Below are 20,996 nucleotides of genomic sequence, written 5' to 3'. Positions count from 1 at the left end.
GCCCTGGGTTTTCCTCAGCACCACATATATAGCCTTGAGCAAAAAGAAGCAAGGGACAGTGCGCAGGCCCTGAGTTCAAGCCCCAGGACTGGCAAAAAAAAAAAAAAAAATTTAAGGCAGTAAATCTTTGAGACTTGGATTATGTGTTGGCTTCTTAGCTAAGAGACCAAATGAACAAGAAAATAAATTGGATTTCACTCAAATTATAGCCTTGTGCTTCAGAAGGATCCTATTAAGAGAGTCATCTGAGAACACAAGCTTGAATGAAAAGAAAATCGTGTAGATCATTCATCCCATAAAAGGATTTCATTCTAGAATGTACAAAGAATTCTAACTCAATAAAAGGACAATATCAAAAATTTTAAATGGGTAGGATATGAATAGACATGTTAAAGGAGATAGTCAAATGGCAATGAAATAGAATGAACGCTGAGCATCATTAACCATGCAGAACAAACTAATAAGACATCCCTTTTCTTTCATACCAACTACGCTGTCTGGAATAAAGACAAGTGCTGAACTAGGCTCCAGTGGCTCAGATCTGTAATTCCAGCTACACACAAGGCTGAGATTTGGGGATCATTGTTTGAAGCCAGCCTGTAAAATCCATGAGACTCTTTACCTCCAATTAATCACCAAAATACTGGAAGTAGAGGTGTGGCTCAAGTGGTAGAGCACTAGCTTTTAAGCAAAAAAAAAAGCTAAGGAACAGTGCCCAGGACTTGAGTTTAAGTCCCATTACAGGAAAACACACAAAAATAAAAGTGCTAGCTGGGTGCCAGTGGCTCAGGTCTGTAATCCCAGCTACTCAGGTGGCTGAGATTTGGAGATCACAGTTAAAAGCCAGCCTAGGGCTGGGGATATAGCCTAGTGGCAAGAGTGCCTGCCTCGGATACACGAGGCCCTAGGTTCGATTCCCCAGCACCACATATACAGAAAACGGCCAGAAGCGGTGCTGTGGCTCAAGCGGCGGAGTGCTAGCCTTGAGCGGGAAGAAGCCAGGGACAGTGCTCAGGCCCCGAGTCCAAGGCCCAGGACTGGCCAAAAAAAAAAAAAAAAAAAAAAAGCCAGCCTAGACAGGAAAGTCCATGACACTCCTATCTCCAATTAACCACCAGAAAACCAGAAGTGGCACTATGGCGCAAAGTGGCAGAGTTCTTGCCCTGAGCAAAAAAAAAAAAAAAAAAAAAAAAAACAGCTCAGGAACAGTGCCCAGGCCCTGAGTTCAAGCCCCATGACAAACAAAAAAGAAAAAAAGGTAAGTGCTAGTGAGAATGTGGAACAATTGGGACCCTCATTCACAATCGGTGGGAATGTAAAGATAGTACAGATGTCGGACATACTTTGGGATAAGTACAAGGCACCGAGTTCAACTATGAGTACTGTTTTACTCCCCCATCAAAAGGTGTATCAGTGGGGGCTGGGGATATGGCCTAGTGGCAAGAGTGCTTGTCTCATATACATGAAGCCCTGGGTTCAATTCCCCAGCACCACATATACAGAAAACAGCCCTAGGGGTGCTGTGGCTCAAGTGGCAGAGTGCTAGCCATGAGCAAAAGAAGCCAGAGACAGTGCTCAGGCCCTGAGTCCAAGCTCCAGGACTGGCCAAAAAAAAAAAGGTGTTTCAGTTACCGCTGACTTAAATCCTAGGTTTGTAACCAAATGTAGACATGTCCCATGTGACTGTAGCCAGACTGGATTGCAATCCTACCTATCCCTCCCATGTGACTGGGATTACAATGCATTCTACCATGCTTAGATAGTTGAGATTTGCTTAATTCTCTTTGCGTGTGCTGTCCTCAAACCACAGTTACTACCTTCCAAGTAGCTGGGATTACAGGCAAGAATTGGCATCTTAAATAACACTGAACTTTTCAAACCAAGAATGGGTGGTAGGAAAAGGCAGATGAGGTTTTGGCTCAAGTGGTAGAGTGCCTGCCTAGCAAATGTGAGGCTCTTTAGCCCCTCCCCCCAAGTTCTTCCAGCTTATTTTTCGTGTATATTCCTTTGTTTTTGTCTAGGCTGGCTTCTATAGAGCTAGGATTACATTACATCTGGCTTATTTGCTGTGGACTCTAATTGTTGTCCGAGCTGGCATTTAATGATCTGCCTCCCAAGGAGCTGGGATTACAAGCATGAGCCAATGCACTTAGTCCCATTTCCTACTTTTTTATTTTTGGTATATTGATTCAGTGAACTGCATGGACTTTTCTTAAAATGTTTTATCATCAGTCTTGTTCCTAGGACAGATTCCACTTGGACATGATGGGCTGTTCTTTTTTTACATTGCCAGATTTCAGTTGCTAGCACAAAGTTCTTGTGATTGTACAATAAAACATGTACTTTTTGAATATACTTAATGCTTTTGAGTAAAAATGTGAGAAAAATGCTTAGGTAATTTTCATAATAGACATTAACTCCAATAGTAAAGACTAGCTGACTGGCTTTCTTGGATGTTAGTGGTGGCTCTAGGATTCCTATGTATACATAAGAGATGCAGTGTGACCACAGGAAGACTGACTGAAAATGTTCTTTTTCTTATTACTAGGTGTTATAGAAAATGAAATTTTTTTCTAAAGGTATTTTTGTTCACATTGTACATAAGACTGGGAAATACCAATTCTCAAATGTCAAAACCTGAGGCTGTTGAGGGGGGAGGGGGGAAAAAAAACCTGAGGCTGAATCGTTGGGTCTACTTGCTTATTAGTACCTATAGCATTAAGCCTCTAATTTCCAGGGAAGGCTGCAGGTTGCTTTTAGTTCTCCAAAGATAAGACACTATGAAAAGTAGTTGTTTTTATTTTATTTTATTTTTTGTGTGCCAGTCCTGGGGCTTGAACCCAGGGCCTGAGCACTGTCCTTGGCTTCTTTTTGCTCAAGGCTAGCACTATACCACTTGAGCCACAGTTTCACTTCCAGCTTTTTCCATTCATGTGGTGCTGAGGAATCGAATCTAGGGCTTCATGTATACAAGGTAAGCACTCTTGCCACTAGGCCATATTCCCAGCCCCAGTAGTTGTTTTTATGAATATCACACATCAAAGGGTGAACAAATGCAACAGGGGGACACTATGTGGAAAATGAATTATATATCTTGTAGGTAAGAACAGGAGGGAAATACTGGGGGAAAAGTGATGGAAGGGGAGAAGTGGTTCAAAAAGAAGTGTACTCATTACCTGTATTCCTATAACTGTAACTCCTCTGCATATCACCTCTACAATAACAAATGTATAGATATGATATATAAAGAGTACCACATTAAAAAATGGAGGTGAGTTACTAATCCTAGAACAAAGTAGACAAAAGTAGAGATTCTCATTTGAAAGCAATTTGGGCTAAGAACCAGAGTTCTTTCGTGTGTTTTCAGAAACAATGTCAAATATACTTGAAAATCAGATAAAATTAGGTTTCTTGCATGTTGAAAAGGTTAAAAGTGATGTTATTAAAAAGAAATGCAAAAACATTTTTACAGAATAGTATAAATGTTTATTTTATGTATGATTTCCTTTCCTGTCCTGTTTTTACAATATAGAAAAGTGTATTTTTTGAATAGCTCTAGGAAATATAAATTTAATTTTTCTACTTTGGGATGTAAATAGAGCTAAAAAAATTATATATCCAGCCCTCCCCAAATAGTCTTTTAAAATTGTTGAATTAATGTGACTATTAATCTTGTTCAGCAATTTGATGCAAATGCCTAAATACAAAAAAGTTGTTTAGTAAGTACTACACAGGAAGAAAAGCTTAATATTTTAGTTTCTTGAAAATCAAAAACTAGTAGCATTTGATTGCACCTTTAAATTTTTACAAGCAAGACATTCTTAAGCAATGCCATCATACATAATCTACAATTAAATGAGAACTTCACAAACATTTCTGCACACTGTATATAAATACACATCACAATGGTGTAATTAGAATTAAACAGAGTATATACAAAATGAACAAGGTTTAGGTTTAGACCAAAAACTTATTGCAATTTTTTGAAAAATAACTTGATTACATATTTTATCCTTACACTAATTTACATTTATACAATTTTAATTAGACATACTTGAATGAGATGCTAAGAACATCTGTATTATCTACATTTAAAGTTACTGCACTATTGTTTTATACACCTAAATTTTAAAAGGAGGATACTTAAATGAATAACGGAATCCTCTTTTGTATTTTTTCTATTGCCTATATCTTTCATGTTCATATGAACATATATACACATTTAATACATACAACTATAGATAGTCCTTGGAGGAAATGGAATAATCATAAGCTAATAATTACTGAGGATTAAGGAACAAAATGTTTGAATTTCAACATGGTTTTTTCCTGACATAAAATCAAGACTCATATTACAATAGGCTCTTAAATTCATAGAGCTCTTTAATTACTGAAAATGATTTACCTTATGTTAGCAGTTATATGATATGAAAACACGCATCTTACTAACTCACTGCCTTAAAATAAACCACATTAAAGATTCCTTATAAGAAGAAATCCCATTTCAGCTCTGAAAGTTTTGTTAGGTGGCCCATTTTCAGTACATCAAGTAAGGATCAAGTACTGTCTGAAATGACTCCATTCCAAAGTCTACAAAAAGAACTGTGCTGGGGCTGGGGATATGGCCTAGTGGCAAGAGTGCTTGCCTTGTATACATGAGGCCCTGGGTTCGATTCCCCAGTTCCACATATACAGAAAACGGCCAGAAGTGGCGCTGTGGCTCAAGTGGCAGAGTGCTAGCCTTGAGCAAGAACAAGCCAGGGACAGTGCTCAGGCCCTGAGTCCGAGGCCCAGGACTGGCCAAAAAAAAAAAAAAAGAACTGTGCTGAAAAGTCCTTCCCTAAATTCATCTCTTTCCATCTCAAAATTCCTGACTTCTCTTTCCAAGCCCGGTGCTGAGCCTGATCCTTATTATATGTGATCCATGCTGTCCTGTCTCAATGGAATGGCGTGTACTTCTCTTCCCAGTCCTCTTACTTCCACATGACAACTGTTCCCACATGCACCACTCTGAAAGGAATCCCGACACGGAGCGCAGGTAGCCATTCCTCACAGGAGCACATGCCCTCCTCTGAAATCCCTTCCTGCCCCTGAATGCCTTACATGTGGATTTATTTTTTTAAAACAATTTTTTCATTTTAAAAGTGTACGTGGGAATTACTACCCTTTTTGATATTTTCAGAGATAACAGGACATTATTCCAGAATCTATCCTAAAAAGCTGATTTTTTTTCTTAAAAAGATAGTGCTTTTTCTAACCCAAAACATCATTTGAATCTATTTCATTTGAATTTGTTATGTAGACATTCTAGCTGCATATCTGAATGTATTCTAGAACTAGAACCAAAGATGACTGGGCCCATGCTACTTTGGCTTCTTCTACTGAACAAAGTCATACAACGCCATACATTATAAATTATATTACAGTAATTTATCAGTGTTCTTTGTCAATAAAATCAGAAGGATAGAACATCTACTTCTTAAGAAACTCAAGCAAATTAAACATCTATATAATACAATAAAGGGAAAAATAAGCTAAATTCAATTTAGAAGGGGCATAAGCAGAATTAACTGGTATTTAAAATGTACTAATTCCCTCATTTAAAATTTCTTCTCTCTCAATATTATCACCTCAGGTTTTTTAAAACAAGGACTGAATTAAAATACAGAACTGTCAAAGCTAGCTTGCAAAAAATGAAATTTCCTGTACAACTCCATTCCTTGTCTCCTGGGCTGGAGTTAGCAATTCATGGCACAGGGGTCGCTCTTCGCCTTTCCTGCAGAGTTGATGACACTCATCAGACATCGTCCAAACTCCTCAAGTATCATGCGTTCCGCTGCTGCCTTTGATTTTCCTTTCTTGTCTGCCTGCTCAGCTTGGGCAAGAAGGCAGTTACATGTGGCTTCAGCCACTTCCTTAGTTACAAATGTAAACGGCAACCTGAAATTATTTGAGGGAGAGAGAGAGAAAGATGATGACAGTGATTGGGTAAATGCTTCCTCTGGGAATCTCTATTGAGACTTCCACACCTCATCCACATGTGCATCAAAATTTACATAGTAAACACACTAAAGACTTGCATAAAGTTAGATTTTTTTTTCAGTCCCTGAGCACATTTGAAAAGGTAGTTCAGGAAATAAACGATTTAATATAAAACATCTGATCTATTACTTACACAAGATCATCTGGTTAACTAAAAGACTAATTGTACCAGTATACTGGATACTTCTATAAGTGGATTCCTCCCAATTCATGAACGGAAACTCCACAAATGCTTTGATAATTCTGCTGTTTCTCCAGTGTCTACAACAGTGCTAACCTCACAGATACTCCCTGAGTACTTAACACATTTAACACTTTTAACACATTCCTTTGTGGTGTTTGTAAAAAGTAAGAATAAAAAGCAAATAAGCATACCAAAATTCTGCATTGTTCCATCACAACAAAGAAAAAAAGGGGAAGCCAAATACTGTTCATCACAGTGTCACTGATACAGAGTTGAACTATACTAAGGAAGGAAAGGGAAGGGGAAAATAGAGGGAAAGGGAAAGGGAAAGGGAAGGGGAAAGGGGAAAGGCGAAAGGGCAAGGGCAAGGGAAAGGGAAAGGGAAAGGAAAGGGAAGAAAAGCCTTACTTTTCTAAGCAACAAATTGGAATTTACTTCTTTCTTTTATGTCAGTTATGGGCTTGAACTCAGGGCTTGAGTACTGTCCCTGGGCTCTTTTGCTCAAGGCTAGTGCTCTACCACTTTGAGCTACAGCCTTACTTCCAGTTTTCTGGTCACAAACTTCCCTACCCAGGCTGGCTTTGAACCTTGATTTTCAGATCTCAGCCTCCTGAGTAGCTAGGATTACAGGCGTGAGCCACCAGTGCCCAGCTTAAGTATTTTAAATAAGAGATGCCAGGTCTGTCTCTTAATAATTTAATCTCTAATAAATGAATGTAAGTCCAAATTATTAACAAATAATGTTAATATAATAAACCTAAATCCAAATTGTTATTTGGTATCACTGACAAACACCTACAATGAAAATGTTTCATTGCTCACAATCACCTGTAAAAGTCTCTCTTTTTTTTTTTTTTTTTTTTTTTTTGCCAGTCCTGGGCCTTGGACTCAGGGCCTGAGCACTGTCCCTGGCTTCTCCTTGCTCAAGGTTAGCACTCTGCCACTTGAGCCACAGCGCCACTTCTGGTCATTTTCTATATATGTGGTGCTGGGGAATCGAACCCTGGGCTTCAGGTATACGAGGCAAGCATTCTTGCCACTAGGCCATATTCCCAACCCGTGTAAAAGTCACTTTAAGGGTAAGAAAATGTAGGTTATAAGTAGAGCTACTTTGGGCTAGGAATATGGCCTAGTGGCCTTATGTACATGAAGCTCTCAGTTCAATTCCTCAGCACCACATATATAGAAAAGACTAGAAGTGGCACTGTGGCTCAAGCGGCAAAGTGCTAGCCTTGAGTAAAAAAGCTCAGTGACAGTGCACAGGCCCTGAGTTCAAGCCCCAGGACTGGCAAAAATAAATAAATAAATAGGTAGAGCTACTTGTTTAACTCACTACTAAACAGCATAGACAGTATTAAATGACTAGCTCCCTCTTCTACCTTTTCAAAAACATTTGGGTATATAGATCTTCAAGTAATTTGTTTCTCGTATGTGTGCATGTATCACTGTGTGTTTGGTTTTATTTTGGTTTTGAGATGGGTCTTACTGCATTGATCAGGCTGGTCTGAAACTCCTGGGCTCAAGTGATCCTCTGCATTAGTCTCCAGAGTAGATGGGACTACAGGCACTCACCACTGTGCCAGTTACCTGACCTAAAACTTTTTACTGTCAAAGCTTTTTGCTTGTCAAAACGTTTTACTCCAGGGCACAACGGTCTAGTGAAAGAGACAACAATCATACTTCAATGTTACAGTGTCATGGTGGTCTAACAGAATAGAAGTGCTCAAAGAACAAGGAAAAGGGAAGGGAAGGCAAGAAAACATGAGAAACAGCATGCACTAAAAGAAATAAAAATTGGTTTTCTTAAAAAATTCTCAAATATTTTTAGCTCATCTTAGTAGAGATAAAACCAATTAAATTTTAAACACAGAAAATTAAAACACTACTATGTACTTTAGAATAATACAACATATAGTGTTTTCTGTTACCTTAAATTCCTTCACAAGTAAGAAAGATGGAAGGTGAATGGAAAAACCAGGATTTAAAATAACTATTTCAACTTTGACCTTCTAAAGAGAAATCTTCCTTATCAAAATGAGTATTAGAAGGAAAAAAAAAAGAAAAGAAGAAGAAATAAAAACTATGGACTTACTTTCCTCCTCCACTATTTAAAGTGGGCGTTGGCCTAGTAAGCAAATCTGAAATCTGAGAAGATAGCTTCGTCTTCGCCGCCGTTTGCTGCTGGACCCTTACTTCAGCTGCATCTGCTAAGTGCATCAGTGTCTTTCTTTCTGGGCTTTCTTCAAAATTCTTACAGCCAATGCACTTACATATTGAAGAACACATTATTTTTGCCTATAACATTTACAGGAGAGAAGTTTCCAAATTAAAACAAAAACATCACTGTAAGTTGATTTCAGAATCAAATCAAGAAACAATTGCATTCATTATCTGGTCAGCTGACAGAAGGGCTGATGGAAGTATCTTTTTCTAACAAAGCCTACACAATCAGCCGCTTGTGGGTAAAGTCTGAGCGAGGCTGACCAATGTCTGTGTTCACATCTCCCCAATATGAATACCACATACTCTTCACAAGGAGTATGAATGCTACATTAAATATAAAAGTAGCTCAGAGGTCACTGTTACCATGTCACTGTCTTCCATTCATGCAACCACAACCTCAGTTCACAAGAAAAGGATTTCTTATGTTGTTTACTACAGATGGTTCCTTCACAGTGAGCCCATCACAAGCATTTAAAAAATGTTGACAGCATGAAGCCCTGGGTTCCTTTCCTCAGCACCACATATATAGAAAAAAGCCAGAGGTGGTGCTGTGGCTTAAGAGCTAGAGTGCTGGCCTTGAGCAAAAAGAAGCCAGGGACAGTGCTCAGGCCCTGAGGCCAAGCCCCAGGACTGGCAAAAAATAATAATAATAATAATAATGTTGACAGCTACTCATTCAATTAATTCAGCCTTGAAGACATGACAGGATCTTGAATTTCCAGATGCAAAGCAACAAGATAAAAAAGCCAATTGAACTCTAAACCAATGTGTCAGGACAACAAAAATTCAACATAGGCCAAGGTAAGGTGCTTGCATCTGTAATCCTACTAAGTGGCAAACAGAAGTAGAAGGATGATAGTCTAAGGTTGGCTCTCGGTAAAAGTATTTAGACTCTACAAAAAAAAAAAAATGATCAAAAGCAAACAGGAGTAGAGGTAGGGTTCAAATAGCAGAGTGCCTGCCCTGCAAGACTGAGTTACTGAGTACAAACCACAAGACTGCCAGGAAAAAATTAACATAAGCTGTCAGACAATATAAAAAAATTTATAGTGACTGCTGGGCACTGATGACTCACATCTATAAATCCTAGCCACTCAGAAGGCTGAGATCTGAAGATAGAAGTTCAAAGCCAGACAAAGCAGCAAAGTCTGTGAGATCCTTATCTCGGATCAGAGAACCATCAGAAAACCAGAAGTGGAGCTGTGGCTTAAAGTGTTAGAGTGCTAGCTAGCCTTGAGCAAAAATTGCTCAAAGACAGTGTCTAAGCCCTGAGGTCAAGCCCCACCACTGGCCAAAAAACATTATAACAAGTCAAATAGCCACTATAATTCATAGATATATATATATTTTTGGAATGAACAAATTAACTATTAGAAATGCTGTCTAAAAGAAATGCTGTCTATTCTGACATTTCTTAAGAACAACCAGGACAGGTATCTCTCTTCACTTGAACCATCCTACTTCTTTTTCTACTTTTATCAACTCACAGACTAGTTCATGTGTTTGCCAAGTTTGTACATGAAAGAGCATTGCCATTCTGATCTAGCTTTACAACAATTTCCATGCTAAAAGCAATCCTGGTTTGAAAACTTTCAAAAACAAAATTAACCAGGTTAGTCCTTACATTTTCATAATAACACTGTACGATGTAGTAGTTTATAAACATAAGTCAACTATTTTTACCAGGCAACCCAACAGAACATAGTCAATACATCCCAACAGTTGATGAAAATCTGGCTTGTTGGACTTAACATGTTATTTAGGAGTCCTCCAAAATTCATCTTAATACAGTTTTCATTCATACTGACAGTAGAACAAGATATTATTATACTATACTACCTTTAGTTCTGAGAAATCCTTGACTTTCTAAATAGTAAATTCAGAAAGAATTCATTACAAAGAAAATGCAGTAAATGACACCTTCAGTATGACATGTTTTATAGAAGCATACATGGCACTGCAAATAGTTTCCTAAGTGCAAAAAGCAAGGCTTTCTGCCAAAACTAAAAAGGAGGTTCCCTCAATGAAAACAACCCAAAAGACTATGGATATCTTGAGATGAGTAAGAAGCCAATTAGGGAAACTAAGACTTTCCTTGTCATGACTAGATTGCCATCTAAGTTTTGAAAGTGTCTTGAGGTGGGAAGTGGAGGACTTGTGCAGTGCCTGTCGCTTCTGCAGAGAAGATGGCAGGTAAATGACTACCTACTATGACACTGCAAATCCCCTCACCATAGTTACATCATTTGGCTATATTCCATATTTCTCCTTTCCTGGTTTAAGGCCACAATCCAAACTTCTTAATGTGATTAGTTTCCCACACAGCAATATTCTTCAAGGATCTTAGTTCAAGACAATCTCTGATTTCAGGATTGCATCCCAGATAGGGCAGTGATACCCACTAAAGACTTCCAAAAAGCCCAGGGAAACCAGCAGTCAGCATTGGCCCTCCACTGAGAAGCAATGCTATAGTTCCCACACCATTTCCATTTTATTGCTTCTTTTGAAAACTCAATATACTGGGTTATGTTCTTACAGGTATTAATGATTGAGAAGTTATGAGCTAACAAGCAGCAACTGAAATCTGAGCTATAATAATGAGCCCAAGGTACTGTTCCTCTCAAGTTCTCCATGGGAAGACAATGAGGCATTCCTCCAACAAGGGGTCTTCAATTTGTGCATACTTTCAAAACAAGAAAGTTTTTTTTTTGTTTGTTTTTTTGTCAGTTGTGAAGCTTGAACTCTGGGCCTGGGTGCTCTCCCTGAGCTCTTCAGCTCAAGGCTAGTGTCCTACTGCTTGAGCCACAGGGCCACTTCCAGTTTTATGGTGGATAACTGGAGATGAGAGTCTCATGGACTTTCCTGCCCTCGCTGGCTTTGAACTGCGATCCTTAAATCTCAGCCTCCTGAGTAGCTAGGATTACAGGCTTGAACCACTGATGCCTGGCTACAATATTTTCCAAATATCCAACTAAATGTTTGTAGCAGGTTCTTTCTAAAACTCTCCCCAAAAGATGATTAAGACATCCCCCAACATCATACCTCATAGCATTCACAGTAGTTTTTAAGGCATCCTGACCGTTTGCAGTTACACCCCTTGCTGTGCCGTCGATCTGATTCTCCCTCCTTTCCTTTCCCTATCTTTGGTTTAAAGGCTTCTGGATTTCTGTCAAGGCATGCCTATCAAAACAGATCAAATAGAAATTGAATTTAATCAGATTAAGCACTACAAATGGAACTAATAGTTTTTGTGGTAAGACACTTGAGTCTTTTTTTTTTTAAAAAGGGTAAAGTATTATCTGCTAAATTAAAAAAAAATCACCTTTATTGCTTTTTGCCTTTCATTTTCATGTTCCAAATTGTTATAACAATTAGTACAATTGCAGTTGTTGCAAAATTCACCATTGGCAAAACAATCACAATATCTGGAAGATAAAATGAATGCAAATTTTTAAAAGTCATTAGTAAATAAAACTAGTAATTATTTGATCATATATAGTCCTATGTTTTATGTGTATCACATTATATATGTGGTGTAGCTCAGAAATACACTCAAAGCCACCTACCTACAGAGTTGAAACATATAGCCAAACACAAACTAGAGCTCAAAATTTTACTTACCAACTCTCAGAATTTCAACCTAAAAATCTAATCCGATAAAACTGCCAACACATGAATTTATAAGCCCCAAGTAAGTTGTCTCACATTTTGGAGAAAACAAATGTTTACATTCTGTTGATGTCATCTGCTCATGCAACTAAGCTATTGTGCCTTGGGATTCTAAGCTCTAGAGCTCTGCATGGAACTATCATATCAGATCTGTTAGCTTAATTCTAATAGGCAAATTAATGATTCAATGATCCTCCAAATTACCCCAAGTGTGACACTTCATGGAGGATACCAAATACCAAGGTCATAGACAAGATATACTTATTCCTGTCAAAAATATAAACTATTTATAACTCATGCTGCAGAGGTCCTATGATATACATAGCAAACACTTAACATTATTTCTTTTTGAACCAATGAAAGAATATTTTAAAGTGTTGTCTGTTCCTGTATGTTTACTAAAATTACTTTCACTTGTAAAATTTATCTATTAAGAAATTTTAATTAGTTACACTTAGTTTTGAGACTATTTCTGGTTGTATCAAGTAAGGAAACAACAGCAAAAACACTTACAATTTCAAACATAGAGATTTTGTACAATTGCAGGGCTTCCTGGGCCGACTGGCAGACTCCGATGGGATTATGCTACTCAGACACAAAGACAAACATGTCAATCAACTTAAAATAATTATTTAAAACTAGAAAAGTTTACCATCTACAAATTTCTGCCAAAAGAAAACTTAAACAAATGTACCATCTTTACGAGATGTTATATGTTCCATCTTTTTTTTTTTCGCCAGTCGTAGTGCCTGGGCACTGTCCCTGAGCTTTAATGCTCAAGGCTACAGTGCTCTACCACTTGAACCACAGCACCACTTCTAGCTTTTTTTTTTTTTTTTTTTTAGTAGTTTATTAGAGATAAGTCTCACAGACTTTCCTGCCTGGGCTGATTTCCAACAGCAAAACTCAGATCTCAGTCTCCTGAGTACTAGGATTATATACCAGAACCTAGTTCCATTTACATTTTGTAAAGAAGTGATCAGTAGCTCTATAGTACTCTTCCCTTGACTGAACAAAGGTTGGAAATAGCTCAAAATTCTTGAGATTCAATTATAAAAGCCAGTGAGGTGAAAAGGGGTGTGCAGAAGAGGCATGAGGGTGGCAGGTATATTCTGGCTTTGAGCTAACTGAAGCACAGCTTCTAAACTGATATTGCAAAGACAGTGATTAACAGATTAAAGAACAAAAACCAACATCTAATATAGTTAGATAGTTAAGGGAGGGAGGAGCAAGGGGACAAAAATAGGTAAAAAAAATGACATATCTGAGTAAAGAGCACATGGGACATGGCTATTTCTATCACCTATCTGTTTCAAGTATTTCAAAGTATTTTAGAGAAATGCTCACATAGATTTAAGGGGGAAATCAAATAGATATAGTATGGAATGAATAATGTTGTACTTAAGCTGATACAACAACTTAACTTACACATTTTCAAAATACGCACCCATTGAATGGAAGCCTTGCCTGTGTCTGGATGCCAGATGTTCCAGTGAAGTTTGAGTTGCTTGCTATGGACACATATGAAGACTGCTGTAGCTGTTAGGAAAGGTAAATTCAAGTCACACTTGCAAAAATAACACTTTCAGATACAATGATTAATGAGAAACAAAAAATTCACAAACATCTATCTCATGGATCTTTTCTAAGGACTCTGACCAATACTAGAGGTGAAAATAACTTGAATGCTTTGCAGTACTAAATGCTTCAGAGATGACTGAATGCACCCAAAAGTACTAGAATAGCCTCCATGGGCTAGAAGGTATAATATGCCTCCCTGTAAAAAAGTGGGCACTCTATGAATTAATCATCCTATTACCAATCAGTGAATGAGAAGTTTTAGGAAGAGTTACTTCAATTTCTAAATATAACAAATGCTAATGATAGGGGCTGGGAATATGGCCTAGTGGCAAGAGTGCCTGCCTCATATACATAAAGTCCTAGGTTCGATTCCTCAGCACTACATATATCGAAAAGGCCAGAAGTGGCGCTGTGGCTCAAGTTGGCAGAGTGCTAGCTTTGAGCAAAAAGAAGCCAGGGACAATGCTCAGACCCTGAGTTCAAGCCCCAGGACTGGCCAAAAAAAAAGAAAAAGCTAATGATAAAAACAATGAACAATCTCATCCCTTGATCATTCTGCCTTGAACCATGGCTCCTTCTTAAAACAGGTTTAACTGCTGAACATTAATTTTTAATCTAACTATACATTTTCCTAAAGTAAGCTAGGGAGTTTTTATTTGAGCTTCCCTTTCCTCATTTATAATCAGAGTTGATCAACTCAACTAACTAGAAATCTAGAAATAACATGCCAATCTGCTAGATCCTCCCATGAAAACCTCTAACTTCTTCATAGAAACCGCACTCCTAGGCCCATCTAGCCTACATGGCTTCCATTCTAAAGATGACAACAAGGGGGCTGGGAATATGGCCTAGTGGCAAGAGTGTTTGCCTCATATACATAAAGCCCTAGGTTCGATTCCCCAGCACCACATATATAGAAAACAGCCAGAAGTGGCGCTGTGGCTCAAGTGGCAGAGTGCTACCCTTGAGCAAAAAGAAGCCAGGGACAGTGCTCAGGCCCTGAGTTCAAGGCCCAGGACTGGCCAAAAAATAAAAAAATAAAGTGCTTTATTTAAAAAAATAAAAAATAAAGATGACAACAAGATTATAATAGATACATCACTGATTACGTCTCTTGGAAATGCTGCTTAATGAAATAAGCACCAGTCAGTAGAATACTATTTGTGTGTGAGGAAGGCTTTACTTTAGTGAGTCTTTTCTAGGCATTGGAACTCTGCTGATTTTAACTTCAACTTTACCTTTTTGTGTTTGTGTGCTACTATTAAGGCTTGAACTCAGGATAGGCACAGTTCCTCAGCCTTTTCACTCAAGGATGGTGCTCTACCAGTTGAGTCACAGCTCCACTTCCAGCGTTTTGGGGGGAGAGTGGGGAGTTGGTTAACTGGCAATAAGAGTCTCATGAACATTTTTGCCTGGGCCAGCTTCCATCTTTGGCTCTCAGATATTAGCCTCTTAAGTAGTAGCTAGGATTACAAGCTTTAGTCACTGGTGCCTGGCTAACTTCAATTTTTCCCCTTCTTCATAGTTTTGCTCTCCTACCAAACTGCTCCAAATTGTGCAGCTTATTTCTAAATGCTGAAGCTATACAGAAACAAACTAAAATGTTTTAGCTATCATGTCGAGTTTTTAGAAACAAGCATTTTCATACTAAGTTATATTTTCTTTTTTAGCAGTACCAGAATATGCTAGCTAGCATCAGATATCTCACAATCAATTATCACTTTGAAATGCAATGACTTGGTTTTTCACACACCTGAGTAACGTACTGTGCTGGAAGCACTGCATAGCCCACGTTTCCTGTTCCTGGAGCTGGAGCCAGGACAGTACCCGGGGGAAGGTTAGTGAGGTTGGGCTGGATCTGTGGCAGTGGTGTAGCAGGCATGATAAGCCGTTGCTGTGGCTGGCTAGTGGTTACTATTTGTGAAGTTGGGTTGATTGGTTTTGGAACAACCTAAAGAAAAAGACATTTAGATTAATAACCACAAAATAAGTTTTGTAGCTATTTAAGTCAGCATAAATCCCGATTCTTTCCCCCCCGCTCCAGGCCTGGGCCTTGAACTCAGGGCCTGAGCACTGTCCCTGGCTTCTTTTTGCTCAAGGCCAGCATTCTGCCACTGAGCCACAATGCCCCTTCTGGCCATTTTCTATATATATAGTGCTAAGGAATCGAACCTAGGGCTTCATGTGTACAGGTAAGCACTCTTGCCACTAGGCCATATTCCCACCCCCAAATCTTGATTCTTGATAAGAATCATTTGGGAGTAATGTGACACTCACCTGTTTGACAGTCTGAGCTGGGACAAATGGAACTGACATCCGTACTGGTGTTGTATTAACCACCACTGGCTTCGCTTTTTAAAAGAAAAAAAAAAAGATGAACAACTTGTTTACAGAAAGCAATATTCAAAACTTCTCTCTCAAACTGCTCTCATAAAGAAAAGGCATTTGTTTCCAATTTTAACTAATCTTTAATGAGCACAGTTACTTTTCAAAATTGTTTACCCTATCTACCAGAAAACTTATATACAATAATCTATGTATTTTATCTTTTCTTTTCTTTTTTTTTTTTTTTTTTGGTACTAGGGATCGAACCCAGGATGTTGCACTTAGTAGGCAAGCGCTTTGCCACTGAGCTACATCTCAGCCAACCTATGTATTTTATGAGGAAATTTTTATAGGCTTGGGGAAGTTTATTGAGATGTGTATACATCTAGCATTAAATCTAGTCAAAGGAAATGTAGACATAAAAGAGCTGCTATGCATGAGACTGAAGAATAAGACTGTTCCATGCTACTACTTCTCATTGCTGTTTCTGTTCACACCAGAGAAAATACACTCATGTACAATTCAATATTTACAGAATACAAATGAAAAGGCAGCATAGCATATTAGTATGGATTCTAAAATCTTAAAACTCTGTGAGTTCAAACCCCAGTTCTTCATGCTTGCTCCTTCCTCTTCTTCCTCTCCTCCCCTTCCTCTTCTACCTCCCCTTCTTTCCCCTTCCCTCCTTTTTCCTCTCTTTTTTCATTTTCTTGAGGGTAGTATTGGGGTTTCCTTCCTCCCTCCTTCTTTTTCCCTCCCTTATTTCCTCTCTTCCTCTCTGTCTGTCTGTTTCTTTTTTTGGGTGAGGGGAAGGTATTGGGATTTGAACTCTGGGCCTTGAGCTTCCTAAACAAGCACGTTATCACTTGAGCCACGCCCTTAGTCCCCAGCTTGGCTTTCTTTCTTTCTTTTTTTTAATTCTATTGTTATTATTAATTTGTACAGAGGTGTTACAATTCTGTAAGTCAGGTAATGAGTACAATTCATCTTGGACAATCACCCCTTCCCTTTACTTTCCCCCAGTTTCCTTCTCCTGTCCCAGTCCAAAAGCTGCATAGTCATTTCCCACAGTGTTTAATGAATATCACAACTACCATTCCTCCCTCCATTCTTGTGCCCTCCTTTTGTCCACCCTAAAAAGACAACAACCCAAAACAAAAACAAACAACACAAAACCATGTTTCCATTTCCTGGACTTTGTGTTGATAAGTAGATTTTAGATCTTCAGAAGCGGTCCGCTTTTGGGTTCCTCCCCTAACAGTATCCTCCTTTAGTCTGTGTGGGTGTAAATGCCTGGAACCCTATATAAGTTATCATCATCTCCCGTTATTTTTAGATCTAGCTTCCACATGAGCGAAAATATGTACAGTTTGTCTCTGAGTGTGGGTTACCTCACTTAATATGCATTTTCCTGCAAATGATATAGTAGTATTCTTTCTAATGTCTGGGTAAAATTTCATTGTGTATAGGTAACACATTTTTTTGATCCACCCATGTATTGTAGGGCATATGGCTGTTTCCATAACTTGGATATTGTGAATAATATAGAAATGAACATGAATATGCAAGTGCCTTCACTGTACCCTGACTTGTAATGACCTGGGCAGATGCTCAAGAGTGATATGGCTGTACCAGGTCTGTGAAACCAAAAACTGCTTGTCAAATGGTATTTCCCACAGAATTGGGTCAGCGACCCAACATTATGTAACTAAAACTAAACAACTACTCAACATATAAAGGTCAAAAATTGACCTCTCAGTGGAATACAATAGCTCATAAGCTATGTATGTACGTTCATATAAGACTACTGCCGACATATTGTCTAATGTCGACATTACATTTAAAGCCCTAGGCGAATTTTCTTTGGCGTAGGCCACGTGGCTACTGTATATGTTCTTGGTACATTGGGTATTGTATATATGTCTGCCTGACCTAGGGTAGGGAAAGAAAAACAGGGTGTAAGATATCACAAGAAATGTACACACTGCCCTACTATGTAACTGTACCCTTTTTGCACAACACCTTGTAAAAATTTTTGTTTAATTAATAAATAAATTTTTAAAAAAGAGTGATATGGCTGGGTCATAGGGAACTTCTACTATTAGTTTTTAGGTGTTTTTTCTGTTTGTTTGTTTGTTTTTTGTGCCAGTTATGGGGCTTGAACTCTGTGCCTGGATGCTTTTCTTGGGCTACTTTTACTCAAGGCTAGTGCTCTACCACTTGAGCCACAGTGCCACTTCCAACTTTTTCTGTGATTAATTGGAGATTACAGTCTCACAGGGGCTGGGAATATGGCTTAGTGGTAGAGTGCTTGCCTAGCATACATGAAGCCCTGGGTTCAATTTCTCAGTACCACATAAACAGAAAAAGCCAGAACTAGAGTGCTATAGCTTGAGCAAAAAAAGTTCAGGGACAGCGCTCAAGCCTTGAATTCTAGCCCCAGGACTGTCCAAAAAAAAAAAAAAAGGCGCATGGACTTTCCTTCCCCAGGCTGTCTTTGAACCGCAATCCTCAGATCTCAACCTTCTGAATAGCTAGGATTATAGGCATGAGCCACCAGCACCTGGTTTATGTTTTAGATTTTTAAGGAACTTCCAAACCACTTTCCAGAGTGGTTATACTATTTTACATTCTCACCAACAGTATAGTAGGGTTCCATTTCCCCCCAGCATCCATGCCAGTATTTGTTGCTGTTTAAATTCATAATGTTGGCCAATCTAACTGGGGTGACATGGACTTTGAGTTGTTTTGATTTCCATTTCCTTTATGGCCAAGGATGTTGACCATTTCCTCCTATGTTTCTCTGCCATTATTACCTCTTCTTCTGAGAGGTCTCTCCTTAGCTCCTTTGCCCATTTAATGATTGGTTTATTAGTTCTATTGGGGGAAGGGAGGGGGTTTACTTTCTAACTACTTAAATCTTTTGGCCTGTACACTCATCTGCAATATGGGGAGGAGTATGTACTTTATAAAATATTAGGATTACATACATTAACTAGTGAAAATTGATTAGAATAGTGCCCAACCAGATACTTAGTGCTCAATAAATGTTGGTTGCCATTATTGTTACTGTTAGTATTCCAAACATTATTAAATGGCACCTTGACCAATATTTCAGGGAAACAAACAATAAGACACCTGCTCTCACGATTAAATTCTAGTAGACCAGATTAGGCAAGAGCCCACATGGATGAAATATTACTTAAAGAAGCTAACCGCTGTGGGATTTGAAAAGAGAATATCCACCTTACTGGCAGATGATAGGAATGTGGAAAGAGGGCACACAGGCTACAGCAGGGCACACTATGCATACAGGCAAGCCGGAAGCATACTTTTAACATGCTCATGAGCGGACCAGTTTGGCTAGGATCTAGGTTTGTGTGTACATACACACAAGAACTCTGAATACTAAAATAGATATTTGTATATTTGATCTACAGTTTTAACTCTGTGGCCAATGAGAAGTGTCTGAGGATTTTTAAGTACAGAGGTATTTTTGGAACAGTACATATGGAAGTTGTGTTTGACAGCGATCAAACTTCAAGGAACAAGACAAGGCAGAAGAGTGCAAGAGATGAGCACCAGAGGTAACTGCACTGAGAGTAGAAGTACGGTGAGAGTGAAAGGGATGTGATGTAACCACTAAACAGTAGGAACTGTGTTACAGAGCTCTCTCTCACACATACACAGGTGAGCCTACACACATACCTATCCAGGAACATGCATGTGTGTGTAACCCTAGAAAACTCAGGTATCCAAGTTTGTATTGGTAAAATACCTGCATGCTGAGTTGGGCATTTTTATTTTGATAGTTGTGCTAGAGATTAAACCCATGGCCTTCAACATACTAGGCAAGCAAGTGTTCTACCACTTTGTTAATCCCCACCCCGTTTATTTGAAACAGGATCTCAGTATGAACCTCATGGTAGCCTAGAATTCACAATCATCCTGCCTTTGCATGCCTGCCATGCTGTGCTTAACTAATGATTGAGAAAGAAGGTAACTAGAAATGAAGTGGTCAGAAAATAAGACACTATATATAATACCCAAGAGAGGAGATGTTATAAATATTACAGAATTCAACAGTTTGTGTTTCTTTTATATCTAGTCTTGGTTTCATCACCAATAATGATGAAATTTTTACAAAGACTAGTGCAATCTTCAAATTTTTAGTCTTTAGAAAGAGCTATAAATGATTCTTTAGATTGGTTTCCCTCTAAACTTCAGGAACCATTCTGGGAAGTGTTTGATGCTTTTACTTCCTAAAACTGATTTGTTTCTTCAACAAGACAGCACAAAATATCCTGAAGCAGTCAGGCAAGCACACTTCACTTCCTGGAAGAGTCAGCAGCTAGTACAGGAGCCTCTGACTGCTGGTGCTTGCAGTCGATGTTGTTTGCGGCGTGAGATGCATAGCTTAATTCCCTTTGCATTTAAATAAAACATTTTTATGGAGAAAAAAATGGAATAGTACGAGAGAAGGGGTGACACTGTCCAAAAAGAAGTGTACTCTTGCTATGAGCTAGTGGCTCACACCTGTAATCCTAGCTACGTAGAGGCTAAGATCTAAGGATCGTGGTTGGAAGCCAGCTGGAGCAGAAAAGTTCCCATGAGACTCTCATCTTCAATTAACCACTCAAAAACCAGAAGGGGACCTGTGGCTCAAAGTGGTAGAGTGCTAGCCTTGAGTAAAAAGAGCTCAGAGACAGAGCTGAGGCCCTGATTTCTCTTTTTTTTTTTTTTTTTTTTTTGGCCAGTCCTGGGCCTTGGACTCAGGGCCTGAGCACTGTCCCTGGCTTCTTTTTGCTCAAGGGTAGCACTCCGCCACTTGAGCCACAGCGCCGCTTCTGGTCGTTTTTCTGTATATGTGGTGCTGGGGAATCGATCCTAGGGCCTCGTGTATCCGAGGCAGGCACTCTTGCCACTAGGCTATCTCCCCAGCCCTGAGGCCCTGATTTCAAACCCAAAGATA

General features: G+C 38.8%; 1 protein-coding gene across 4 annotated transcripts in view; it reads right to left on the bottom strand.

Annotated features, from left to right (window-relative positions):
• Positions 1–4,826: 4,826 nt before the first annotated feature.
• Positions 4,827–20,996, bottom strand: part of Lin54 (lin-54 DREAM MuvB core complex component) — a 60,739-nt gene continuing 44,569 nt past the window's right edge. For all 4 annotated transcript variants that reach the window (XM_048364754.1, XM_048364756.1, XM_048364753.1 and 1 more), the window contains exons 6-13: positions 15,977–16,050; positions 15,453–15,650; positions 13,566–13,657; positions 12,632–12,703; positions 11,772–11,874; positions 11,492–11,629; positions 8,319–8,521; positions 4,827–5,940 (exon numbers count right to left, since the gene is read on the bottom strand). In XM_048364754.1, the coding sequence (XP_048220711.1) occupies positions 5,739–5,940; positions 8,319–8,521; positions 11,492–11,629; positions 11,772–11,874; positions 12,632–12,703; positions 13,566–13,657; positions 15,453–15,650; positions 15,977–16,050 (1,082 nt within the window). In that variant the 3' untranslated portion in view covers positions 4,827–5,738. The remainder of the gene's footprint in view (positions 5,941–8,318; positions 8,522–11,491; positions 11,630–11,771; positions 11,875–12,631; positions 12,704–13,565; positions 13,658–15,452; positions 15,651–15,976; positions 16,051–20,996) is intronic.

The sequence above is a fragment of the Perognathus longimembris genome, chromosome 16 (assembly GCF_023159225.1).
Source record: "Perognathus longimembris pacificus isolate PPM17 chromosome 16, ASM2315922v1, whole genome shotgun sequence".
Lineage (NCBI taxonomy): Eukaryota > Metazoa > Chordata > Mammalia > Rodentia > Heteromyidae > Perognathus > Perognathus longimembris.
Note: the sequence above shows the minus strand (reverse complement) of the source record. Positions and strands in the feature narration are given on the sequence as shown.